Source organism: Octopus sinensis, linkage group LG4, assembly GCF_006345805.1.
Source record: "Octopus sinensis linkage group LG4, ASM634580v1, whole genome shotgun sequence".
NCBI lineage: Eukaryota > Metazoa > Mollusca > Cephalopoda > Octopoda > Octopodidae > Octopus > Octopus sinensis.
The window spans coordinates 60,821,247-60,834,351 of record NC_043000.1 but is presented as its reverse complement, the minus strand read 5'-3'; the positions used below and the strand labels follow the sequence as shown (position 1 = coordinate 60,834,351).

The window sequence follows — 13,105 nt, the reverse complement described above, 5'->3', positions numbered from 1 at the left end:
AAAATTTATTTTAACAATACGGAAAAGGAATTTCTTTTTTTAAATGCTATGTCATTGCTATTTTTCTGATTGCTGCTGGCTTATTGAAAAGTAAAATGAGAAATGAACACCATGTTTTGAGTTTAAATTAATTAACATAATAATGTTAGCTTATGAGAAAATAATCAAAGAGGAGAGAAATGCAAGTAGTAAAAGTAGACATTCATAATAAGACACAAATATGAAGATTTATTAAATAAATCTAAGAACAGGCTGATTCAGTAAATATTTGAAAACTCCAAGTAAGTGTTTTATAAAATAGGTTTTATGATGTATATATTATTCTTCTTAGGTTGAATTTGATTTTATAAAGCAGATATAATTTACATATACTGGCATTATTTACCCATTTTCTTGTTAGCATTTCAATAATTTATTGTCAAATTAGGAAGGACATCCAGCTATAGAAACTGTAACGAAACTGAAACTAGAGCAAGATGTAGTTTTTCAGCTCTTCAACCTGTTAACCTGTTCAACTCATGCCAGTATGAAAAGTAGATGTAATAATAATAATAATAATGACAACAACGATGGTGATGACAACAATAAAATTACCAATGCAATTCAATTTTGTTTACAAGTTAAATGAAATAGATAGTATATTTGTTAATTCAAAAAGATGATTCTTTTTGTTTATAAATGTACATCTTTTCACTATTTTCTACTGTTTCTGGCAAATATTCGTGGCTGTTGATAAGGTTCAATTTATTAAATTGCTTTTGACAATAAGAACATTGTATAATGGAAATTTGTTAAGTTAGTTTGCAATTTCTTAAACTACAATCCTCCTGAAGGGTAACATGGAGAAAATAGATACCTACCTCTGTGAGAAAACTGTATTTCAACTGTATTCTTAGTGACTTAGGATTTAGGAATAACTCTAATACATCATATTATTGGGCACCTTATACTGATTGTCATTTAAAAGAGAAAGATGTCAGCTGGTGATAAAAGAGACAGCAGTCTTTCTATTGCTAATCTATAAAATGACATCTCCAATATAAGATTAGCATATGTCACAGTCACATATGTTTTATAGTTATGTATATACCATAAAAACCCATGTAATTTATGCACTTTTTTCGCAAAAATAGCAATAAACTTTAGTGGGTGCGTAAATTACATGAGTAGATTGTTTCCAGAAATTTGAGGGAAATTTTTTTTGTTGATAAAAAACATACAAAACATAAACATTCAAACCAGAAGTTGACTCATTTAATGTCAGAATAGATTTTTACAGAAAAAAATAATGGCTTAAATATAATGAAGTTGATGTATATTTATGCTGGATGGTATAATGCTTACTTTCTCTGTATAAATTTACTAAAACCATTAAATGGTTAACTACTTTTTGAAGTCTGATGTTCATGCTGGTAAACACGGTCAGGACCATTGCTTGGAGTTTCTACCTATTGCAATGGAGCACCATTGACATACATAGTGATATGGATATTCCTGACTGAAAAAAAATGTAATGATATGGATAATCTTGATTGTATGTTTTTAATTTTGTCTGTTTATTACTAGGCACTATTTTAAGTTTGTTGAACTGCTTACACTAATTTCGAATAATAGCTTCATTAACATTCAAATACCTCCTGGCAGCTCTATTGCCACATTCAAATGCATATTCAACATATTTAATTTCTCCTTCGCAGTAAACAATTCATAAGTTCTGCCCATACTGGAAACAACAGTAATGACAAATTTTTAAGTTTGCTTGACATTGTATAGGTGTGAAAGGGATTAAAATTTCGATACTCCATATCAAAGGTCCCGACAAGAATAGGCAGAAAAGAATTCTGTTTACATAATCAGTTTGATCAGTCACCTTCCTCTGTCAGTTGAGTAAAGTGTCATCTAAGCTGATGTTTATTGGTAATTAAACTTAATTTGCAACACCTGTCATATTTATCAGCTTTTGTTTTTGTTGGCAATTCTTATCAACAACTTTTCATGTGATCATGATTTAAGACATTCAGCAGTATACTAGAGATTGGACATAATCTCTTGTGGGCAAGAAATGTAAAATAAAGTTTATTATAAACAATACAAACACTTTGTAATTTAATAGCTTTCAGTGTGATACCTGTAAAACAAATTATTTTTATTTAATGAAAATTTAATAAGATCTAATCATAAGTAAGTGAAATTATGCTAAATACAACTAAATTGAAAACCTCTTTCCCCTGGCTATATTGGAAATTCTGAAAACTTTCGGGTGTGAATTTTACATGAGTAGAAGCCTTTTTTAACAAATTTTATCCTGAAAATCACCTGTGTAAATTACACAGGTGTGCAAATTATATGGGTTTTACAGTACATTGAGGAGATACTTAAATTACTTTTAGATGAAACAACTTGATAAGGTGGTACAGTTGCTTACACCAAGTAAATTTTTTTATGACTTACATCCAAGAGGAAATGATATGAGCACTGGGAGCTCATATCTTTTTATAATATCTCCAAGAAAGAGGTGAAGAAATCTCAGCCTATGGGTTATTGCAGCAAGAAGCAGTGCATTTGTTCCAGTTCTTTGCATTTTGAGTTCTTGTTTCGCATACTTATTCCACTTTAACACCAACACCTGGTTCTTGAGTGACTTTAGCAAAGCTCACTTTGTTTTAAGCATTTAAGTCATGTTTCCAGTTTGATGATAACTTCCTCTCTTTCTCCCTTAAATCTCAGAGAATCTGAAAAAATATAAGTTCATGAGTGCTGCCTTATGTTTTTGAATAAACATTTTTAGAAAAAAGATATACAAGAGGAAGAAAAAATTATGATTAGTATTACATAAATAAATAAGGAAACTGACCCAGTTAGAATGTTTGGTTTTAAGTGAGAAATAAATTCTGTTTTTAGTGGAATTGGTCAACATAACTAATGGAATTAGCACAAACACAGCAAAAACCAAAGTACCAATTAGCAACAAAAGTATTTTTCCTTTGCCTGATCCTTTCTATTCAACCATATTCAAACCACTACTGCATGAAGTCATGATATGCTCTGACCAGCTTATCTGTGCTGTTTGTGGGCTTTACCTGTCAAACGCTGGCCCATTGCTGGTTGGATGGATGTCCCATGGTGTGATGCAAACCAATAAAAAGCCTCTTTCTCTCTCTCTCCCTGTCTGTCAGTCTCTCTATCTATCTTTCTTTTTATCTCTTTCTTTTTATCTCTTTCTCTCTCTCCCTATTCGTCTCTCTGTCTTTCTTTCTTTCTGTCTGTCTCTCTCCCTCCCCCTCACACACATATACACACACACAAACACATACACACATTCATATTTTTGTATGCATGTATGAACATTGTTTACATGTACCCTCATTAACTTGAGCTTAAGTTTATTTGCATACATTATCTAGCTTCATTATTTTCAATATATGAGGGGTAGTAGAATAAAAATACCTTACTTGGAAAATGGTTAAGAATTGACAACATGAAGAGCATATATCCAAAGAAAATCTACTTTAACAAATTTCATCTCTTCTTCTTCTTCTTGTCTTGAGACAGCATTCACCCGGGTGGGTTGAGCTGGCTTCATTCATCCTCAATGCTGCATCTCTCACAAACGCTGACCAGGCCTGGCGATTTGAGGCTAACGACTGCGTGATCTCCAACCACTCCTTATTCCAGCGGCGAACGCCGTAGATATGGGAGCCTAGGTTGGGTTCCAGATCAGCCTTGACTGTCATCAGCCAGGTTTTTCATTGTCCACCACATTGCTTTTGCCAACCCTGTACATTTCTCATGTACATCTCACCCTCACCAAGTTTCATCTAATCCATACCAACCTGACAAATGGATATAAAAACAATGATATTGTTGATGTTGATGATAATGACTTTTTAATAGTCACTATACACAAAAGAATTTCATGTTGTGCATTTCTTTTTCCTTTTCCTTTGTTATTTTTTTCTTTTATTTCGACTTGTAACAAAAGTTGGTGTGCACTGAAAGCTTGTGCAAATGAGAACTTGAAATAAATTAATTATTCATTGCTATATTATTTTAGGTAACTACTAATTAATGTGCTCATTAATTTCTTCTGTTTGCTCATTGCAAAATATGAGTGTACATGAATATGTGCACAGTTTAGAGGAGAACAGTGGAATGAAGATGCAAGTTAGCAGTCTGATACAGAACAGTATGGGTTGATATTGCCTTTAGTATTGGATAATATGATATAAAATAGTGCACATGGCATGACATGGAACTATTGTATAGTTTTAGTATCTTTTAGCTTTTACCTATTTCAGTCATTAGACTGTGGCCATGCTGGGGCACCACCTTGAATGAATCAACCCCAGTACTTATTGGTTAAACCTGGTACTTATTCTATCAGTCTCTTTTGCCAAATCGCTAAGTTACAGAGACATAAACCACCAATGTCAGTTGTCAAATGGTGATTGGAGGACAAACACACACACGCATATATATATATATATTCAATATATTCAGTATGTGACTGCATGTGTATCATTGGCGATATGTGACCACATGTGTATCATTGACGATTTTTTTTCCTCCATCTTCCCTTCCTTGGATCTTTCCTTCTTCTATGTTTCTGATGAAGAGCTTCACTCGAAACGTTAAATCCTCCTTCTTCCTTTCCTTTCTTGAGCGTCCAATAACTCTATACTTGTTCCACATCCTCGCGTTTGGATTAACTATATATATATATATATATATATATATATAATATATATATATATATATACAACGGGCTTCTTCCAGTTTCCATCCACTAAATCCACTCACAAGGCTTTGGCTGGCCTCAGGTTGTAGTAGAAGACACTTGCCTGAGATGCCACATAGTGGAACTGGACCCAGAATGATGTGGTTGGGAAGCAAGCTCTTACCACACAGCCATTCCACTAACAGTAACATGAAGTATATTTTAGAAGCTTTAATTTAACTACAACACACTATTTCACCATGGTATAGTGATATGTATATATATGTGTGTGTGTGTGTGTGTGTGTGAAGGCACAATGGCCCAGTGGTTAGGGCAACAGACTTGCGGTCGTAGGATCGCAGTTTTGATTCCCAGACCAGGCGTTGTGAGTATTTATTGAGCGAAAACACCTAAAGCTTCATGAGGCTCCGGTAGGGGGTGGTGGCGATCCCTGCTGTACTCTTTTGCCACAACTATCTCTCACTCTTTCTTCTGTTGGCCTGCTTGCTTAGCCAGCAGGGTGGCATCATTTGAAGGCTAAAACAATGCGAAGGGCATTGTGACCAGCGATGTGTAGCAACATCTGATAGCCTGGTCAGTCACAGTGATCACGGTGATATATATATATATATATATATATATATATATATATACTTTTTTCCTTTTTATGTGTTTAAAAACCCTTCAAGGTGATGCCCCAGCAATGTCACATTCATGCTGAAGCACTACCTTGAAGGTTTTTAATCAAACAAATCACCCCAGGACTTATTTCTTAAGCTTAGTACTTATTCTATCACTCCACTTTGCCAAACTGCTAAGTTACAGGGACGTAAACACACCAACACCAGTTGTCAAGTGGTGATGGGGGGACAAACACAGACGCAAAGACACACACACATATATACATATATATATGAGTGACAGGCTTCTTTCAGCTTCCTTCTACCAAATCCACTCATGTGGCTTTATACATACACACACACATACACAGGGCGCTCTATCATGCAGAATAGTATGGTATAGAAATAATACAATCATTGTATGATACAGTATGAATTTGAGCTATAGTCTGGGATAATACGATATAGAATTGCAATATGATACATGCTGTGATACAGTAATATTAATGTATTTTAATCTGGTATGGAGTATGCATAATAATCACTACACATATGTAAAATAGTAATGATTATGCATTCCACATGAGTCTAACATACTTGATACATTGAGTCAAAAAAAAAAACACATTGTTTACCTAATTAAAATAGCAAAAGAACAATAATTAGCTTCAATGATTAAATACTTCATGAAAGGCATAGAAGACAACTCCAATATCTAAATTAATTAAAAATTGTAAGAGGTGAGGCATGTAGTAGAGAGTGATTCTACCAATGATTTGGTAATGTTACATATTTAAATAATCTAATATGGTTTTGCCCCAATTTATTGGTAACGTCTATCATCAACAACTTGTTTATTGCACATTCAAGTAATTCTTTTAAAATTATTATATAATTTCTTGTTATATTTCAGGATAGTCATTTTTCTTTTCTTTTCTTTTTTTGCCAAATAAACACATGCACTATATATAAATAAACAGTAAATAGAGAGAACAGATCCTAAAATAATCTGAATGTCAATCATGGACAATGATATGCCAAGACAGTAATCAGGGATAAATAGAGAAAATTCATTCATAACATTTCATATTCTATGGCAAGCATAGATAATGATTAAAGAAAAAATGTTTCAGTCACGGGACTATGTTGGGGTAAAAATTTTAGTTGATCATGTTAACCCCAATATTTACTTATATTATCAATATCTCTTTGCTGAGCTGTTAGGTTATAGCACACAGCATAAACACAAACACATAAATATACACATGTAAAGACACACACACACATACATACATACATACACACACACACACATACACACACACACACACACACACACACGCACACACATATATATAGATACATAAATATATTTATACACACATACAAACTAACACATCACGCATGTATATTAAAATCTCCATCTACTTTACCATGCATGCCTGGGTCAAACATAATTCATTGAGGCTGATTTTCTTTAGCTTTTCTTGTTGCCAACACTCACTTCCTTCCAAGCAAAGTAATATTTTTCATTAGTCTGAACAAGTTTTCATAGGAAATCGCAAATAGGCCTCCTTTCAGTTTCACTCACCAAATTCACTCACAAAGCCCTGGTTAGCTTGAGACCAGAGCAGAAGACACTTGCTCAAGTTGCCATGCAGGGCAACTGAACCCGAAACTATGTGGATGTACAGTAAGCTTCCCCAACCACACTACCAGGTCTATGTTTGATATATGATTTTGACATGTGTGTGTGTGTGTGTGTGTACACACATATAATGGGCTTCAGCACAGGCGTCATCCACTTAAAAGACATTTGTCAATTCATGGCTAACACATTGTGGAATTGAGCCTGTTAACAGTGTTGTTGTGAAGCAAAACAATTAATGACATAGCTATACCTGATCCTGACCTGGAATTATATTAATGTGTTCTATGTGAAATGCAATCGTCTTCTACTCTTGGAGCCAATATATACTCATGAATATATACACCTGACTTTGAACATAAAAGTGTTGTAACACAGTAGTCAATGATTCAACAAGTAATGAATAATAAAAGCAAACTGTCATCTGTCTTCTAGACATTTATTGTTTTTACAATAAAATAGGAATTTGTAATGTTTATAGCTATTGTAATTAGTAAATTAAAACCGGAACAGAAACTTGATTTACTTCTACTTTATTTTTCTTCTCATGTTTCTTTAATAAAGATTTTTTACCTTTTTAACATATTGTACTTTGTAAATAAGGCAAAGATAATCACTTAGATGTATTGATGAGGTATTTTTATTTTTTGTTAATTAGCTGAAGACAGTCACTTAAATATTTTGACAAAGATTATGTACTCTATAAAAAAAGGTGAAGATAGTCACTTAGCTACTGTGACTCAATAAATGTACCTGATAAATAAGATGAATAAGTCCTCAGATACTTTGATTAGATATACCTGTTTGTTCATTTTATATCTATTTGTAGGACCGGTGGAAATTCCATGTAATGGAAAAACATTAAGAGGACCTATTTAAGAAAAAAAAGGATGATTTGCATTTTTATAACTTTCATAGTTTAGTTTTCTTTTAAATATACTTCACATTTGTCTACATTCGTTTCCTCACATCTCTGCCATTGTCTATTTTCTCTTTTTATTATATCTTCTCACTGTTCCTCTCTGGTCTGTGCTCTATATCTGTGCATCCTTTCTTAGGCAGCTTGCAACTGTGTTTCTTGTGAATCCAGAGTTTAAGCTAAATTAACCTTTATAAACAAATATCAGTTTTTTAAGTGACCAGGCAATATATAATTGCACTTATGAACTGTGATGGTTACTACAAAAAACATTGGTTCAATAAAAAAAATATTTTTCAATATCAACACATCACCACCACCACCACCGCTATCTGCCCCCCCCCCCTCTCTCAATATAACTGCCTCTTCTGTTCATTTCTCTCTATCTACATTTCACTTCAGCTAACTCTTTAACCACATAATAAGTATTACTTCCCCACCCTACCCCACCACATTTCATTAACATTTCTCTCTCCCTCTTTTTCTCTCATTCTTTGCCTCTACTTTCAGCTGACCACGTGACCATCTGACCTAAGTGTATTAATATTAATAACCTTTCTCTAATTCTTCCTCTTTTCTTCTTTCTTCATCCCTCCCTCCCTCCCTCCCTCTCTCTCTCACTCCACCTCTTACTCACTCCACCTCCACCTCTCTAACTGATGTATAACAGGCAAACAAACAAGCAGATTATTATATAGATTTTCCTATGCTAGCATAGGCTTAACAAATACATATTTCCAAGGTGTTATTTTTACAGTCAGTAGCCCTTCCTACCGCTAACCCTTACCTATTTTCCAAATAATTGAGTTTCCATTCACTAGTTTTCAAAAGTACAGAATGTAAACATTCCCAAAGAGACATTCATATACATAAACATATGCATTGACAGGCACGCGCACACACACACACACAGAAAAAATGGGTTTTGTAAATTTTTTTGCCTGCCAAATTCACTCATAAGTATTGGTTAGCCTAGGGCTATAGAAGACACTTGTCCAAGATACTGCACCCTTGGACTTAACCCAAAACCGCTTGGTTGCAAAGTGAACTTCTTAACCACACTGTCCGTAAATAATAGGAAAATAGTCACAGTTGTTTTGATGAGGTATTACAACTTAATAAATTAGACTAGCTATTTTGACCCGTGCTTCGCTCAGGTTTTGGTGGTGGTGTTGTTTTGTGCATGTTGTCTCCTTTTCCCTTTCTTCTTTTGTTCGTCTTCTTTGCCTGGTTCTTTTTATGGCCCTCTTCTTTACCCACCTTTCCACAATCCCTCAAATTTTTACACCCACAATTAAAGATAACCGCCTCTAGCTCCTGCGGCAACATGAAAAGCCACCATTATTCAAACAGCACAACCTGTCTATCCCATAAAACTCAATTTTTCCCATATTCCTCACCATGGCAACCAAACGGTAGCCTCGAGCGATTTGCAACCCTCCTCACACCATTGCCCACCCCATTTTACCACTCAGTGTAAATTTTGGCGCCAATCCGACCCCATCTACCGTTCCCATCCCAAAATGAGACAAATAACCAAGAAATCAAACAACTTTTTCGCATTTCAGCTTTATAGATATTGATGGTGACAATTAGTTTAAATCAGTAAGTTTATTACAAAGTACATTGATACTAGAAAACCCCTCATTGGATTTGAACTCAGAACAGGACAGTACTAATCTAGTCACAGTTTTGTTTTTTGTGCCCCAAACTACTATTTACTTGGCTAACACCACCCTATTTTTTTTTATGCCACAATTATTGAACCTAATAAAAATGAAAAGTAGAGAATCCATTCTAAAATGTAGAGCAATGATAATTATCTCACAAACAACCATAAAAACGTGTTTTCACATGAGTTTCTTCTCATCTATATCAGAGTATGGATTGTTCCATTCTTAATAAGCTGTTCTCATATGTGAGGTAGCAGGAGGGGGAGCACAGCATACTGGATTTCCAATCCTTTGCTGTATTCATAAAAGAGTAATAGAAAATTAATTAATTAGGATGCAGCTATTATTTAGTGTAGTTTAAATTAATCATTCACATGTTTTAGCTAAGGTTTGTACAATTGTTGAATTATGAGTGTTTTTGCTTGAAAATAAAATTGAGCTACCTGAATATTTTTAACTTATTGATTCTAATCTACTTGGTAGGTAAGAGCTGACGGCATAAAATTAAGTTGTCAATAAAGTCACAACTTTTATCGCTAAAGGTGATATGTCTTACTTTGTAACACATTTTGCCAGCTGTCCTCACCATTACTACAATAAGACTGTAATCTTCAGGCGAATAAAATATATGGGCAGTATAAAGTGGTAGAATACACTCAAGTAAATTGGATGTTTTGCTGAAAGAAATAACATTGATGCAATGAAAGCATGAATTGTGAGAAAAAGATATTTTGTTGGCTAATTTTTTTCCTATCTTTTCTCTTTATAACTGCAGCTTCAATTGAGGAAGTGCTTGGAGAAGCATTTACCCTTAATGATGCATTTGACATAAACTTCAAGCCTCGGAATTTTAAGGTTGACTGGATCGACGGTAAGTTTCTTTATGGTTTTCACTTCTTCTTATCTTAATTTGTTTACCCTAAACTACACATATAAATTAAGGTGTGTGGATTATTTAGTAAAAGATCATACATATATATAATATAAGTATATATGTGTGTGTTTATGTGTCTGTATTTTTATGTACATTTCAACCATTTGACTGATATTTTGCAGTATATTGATAATCTTCAAAACAGTAATTAACTTATTCTTAGTTGCTTCAGCCAAACCTGTTAAGAAACTTCGTACTGATTCTTACAAAAGCTTCTAAAGGTTCACTACTTTGAGGATTTAGGGAATATGTAGCTAAGTTAAGCATAACTTAGAAACCACTGCTGCAGCTTTTATTATATATATTCTTAAGGTCAACTTTTAGTTACACACATGCACTTCTAGGTTTCATCACTAATTCATTTCTCAACCAAATAGAATGTGGATTTTTTTATCAATGATAGTCCAGTCATAAGCTACATTTTGAGACAAAATAATTGAAATTTGTTTCATTAAAATCTGTGAGGTTAAAATGGGAGACTAAGGTAAAAAATTGACTGTGAATCAAAATAGTTGTTATTTTAAAAGAAAAGTATGAATTGATTGGGTTTAAAAGAACATGCTCCTTGAGAAGAATCTCTTGGTGAAAACTTCATTAAAAAATATTAGCTACAGAAGAAAATCGTCCGACCTTAAGTGACAGAAAAAAGTGTGATTAATTTAACAATTTAAAATATTTTTTATCATTTTAAGATATTTAGCATTATAAAAGACAACTGATGTTATGTATTGTCAAGCTTACTGGTACAGAATACTTAATTGGAGTCTGAAAGGTATTTGGTTAGATTCTCTGTTGGGGCCTGCTAGCCACTGTTTTATTTTGTTTTCTTAGAGTATTTGACCAATCCAATCTGTTTACACTCTATTCTGCATTCAAGATTTTTTTTTTTTTTCTGTAAAATACCAGTTGACTTGGCCCTTCAGATTTAGTCATAAAGTCAAATTTTAGTCACTTGCAAGGTCTTTTAGGCTTTATCACTAATTCAGTTCTCAACCACATTGAATGCTATGTCTTTATCATTCTGCATTCAGGATTTACTTCAGATGAAGGACTTTTATGAGAAAAATTTTAAGGTGAAAAACCTTGTCAAAAAATATTTGCTACAAAAACCTTGTGTTGCTTTAAGTGGCAAAAATGTGATTAAAATATTTTCGTCTTTTTAAGAGAAAAGTAATATTGAACTTAAATAAAAGAGTTCATCAAGACAAATATTTTGTAGAGAACCCCATCTAAAAATATTAAGCATAAAAACAGTAATGATTTTATGTGATTTCATATTATTTTTTTTTATTTTGTTTATGTATTAAAATATGTACATATCAAAAACATGAAAATAAAATTTTAACACACTAAGAAAACTAATAAGCTAATTATTAATTAGTTAATTAGAATATAACATTATTTCATAATAAAAATAGTTTAGAAATATATTCATTTGTAACAGATATGCTGCTATTAAACCTGGGTTTTTTTTAGATGCAAGCAAAATGCTTGAACAAAATCTGTATTTTTTTTAAATATTTACAATAGTTTCATTCCCCCCATCCCCAATTATAAAGGTAAATATAATTATTCTAATAAAAGAAGCATTGCCTGGGAAAAAGTGGACTAGAATGAAAAATGTAGGTGCAGAATCCTAGAATATTCATAAGTGTTGAACCTGGAAAAGTACAAAACAAGCAGCAATTGTCAATTAAACCTGGTAAAATACAGGACAAGAAGAAAAACTTAAAATATTGCTGCTGAAGTTAGAAATTGTTAAATAAATTTCTGAAATTGTTCATCAAATAGTGTGTACACTGTTTTATTGTTTTTATTTTTTATTGCAATTTTTTTAATTTAAAAATTCTTTGTATGAAGCTAAGATATGTCTGTCTTTTAGTATTATATTATTTTTAAAATTTTATTTTCTTAACAAAACTATGTATCCAAAAATTTGAAATCCCAGGTATTATGTTATAAAATTAAACTCATGTAGAATATATGTAATTCAAAAGAATAAAAAATAGTAAAAAAGTTTTTTTTAAGAAACAAAAGAATTAAATTCTTTAAAGTTTGCATTATCAGATAATGAAGTATTTTCTATTTACAGTTTGAAAAATATTTTTTAAAATGAAAGCTAATGAACAAATTGAGTGCAAAATGTAGAAATAACTCTATAAACTTTTTTTTAAAACCTTAAGGATTATAATTTTACCTAAATTGCTATTATTTGATTTATTGCAGTCGTGGCTAAAAATTTGGAACATTTTTTAAAAAATTAAAACTGTTGTGCCCAAGTTCAATTCAATTCAAATATAGAGATATACTTACCTAATAACCGATCCAATGGTTTAATGTATAAAAGAAAAATTTTCAGACCTATGCTAAAGTTTTGGCCAAGTAATAATATATTGCAAATTAAATATAACTTTGGGCATTTAATATAAAAATTCTAATTTTCAAACTTGTATTCCAAATTTTTGGCTGCAACTGTAAATATAGAAATTTATAATTTCAAATTTTTAAAGCCTAAATTTGCTGACAGTCTTTTCACTAAAATTGAAAATAAATAGTTTCTTGAGTATTTTAATTTAAACTTTCAAGTAAAAATT

General features: G+C 32.3%; 1 protein-coding gene across 5 annotated transcripts in view; it reads left to right on the top strand.

Annotated features, from left to right (window-relative positions):
- The window catches only part of LOC115211043 (dipeptidyl peptidase 4), a 591,943-nt gene that overhangs the window by 466,610 nt on the left and 112,228 nt on the right, over positions 1-13,105 (top strand). For all 5 annotated transcript variants that reach the window (XM_029779911.2, XM_029779910.2, XM_029779912.2 and 2 more), the window contains exon 3: positions 10,353-10,448. In XM_029779911.2, coding sequence (XP_029635771.1) covers positions 10,353-10,448 — 96 coding nt within the window. The remainder of the gene's footprint in view (positions 1-10,352; positions 10,449-13,105) is intronic.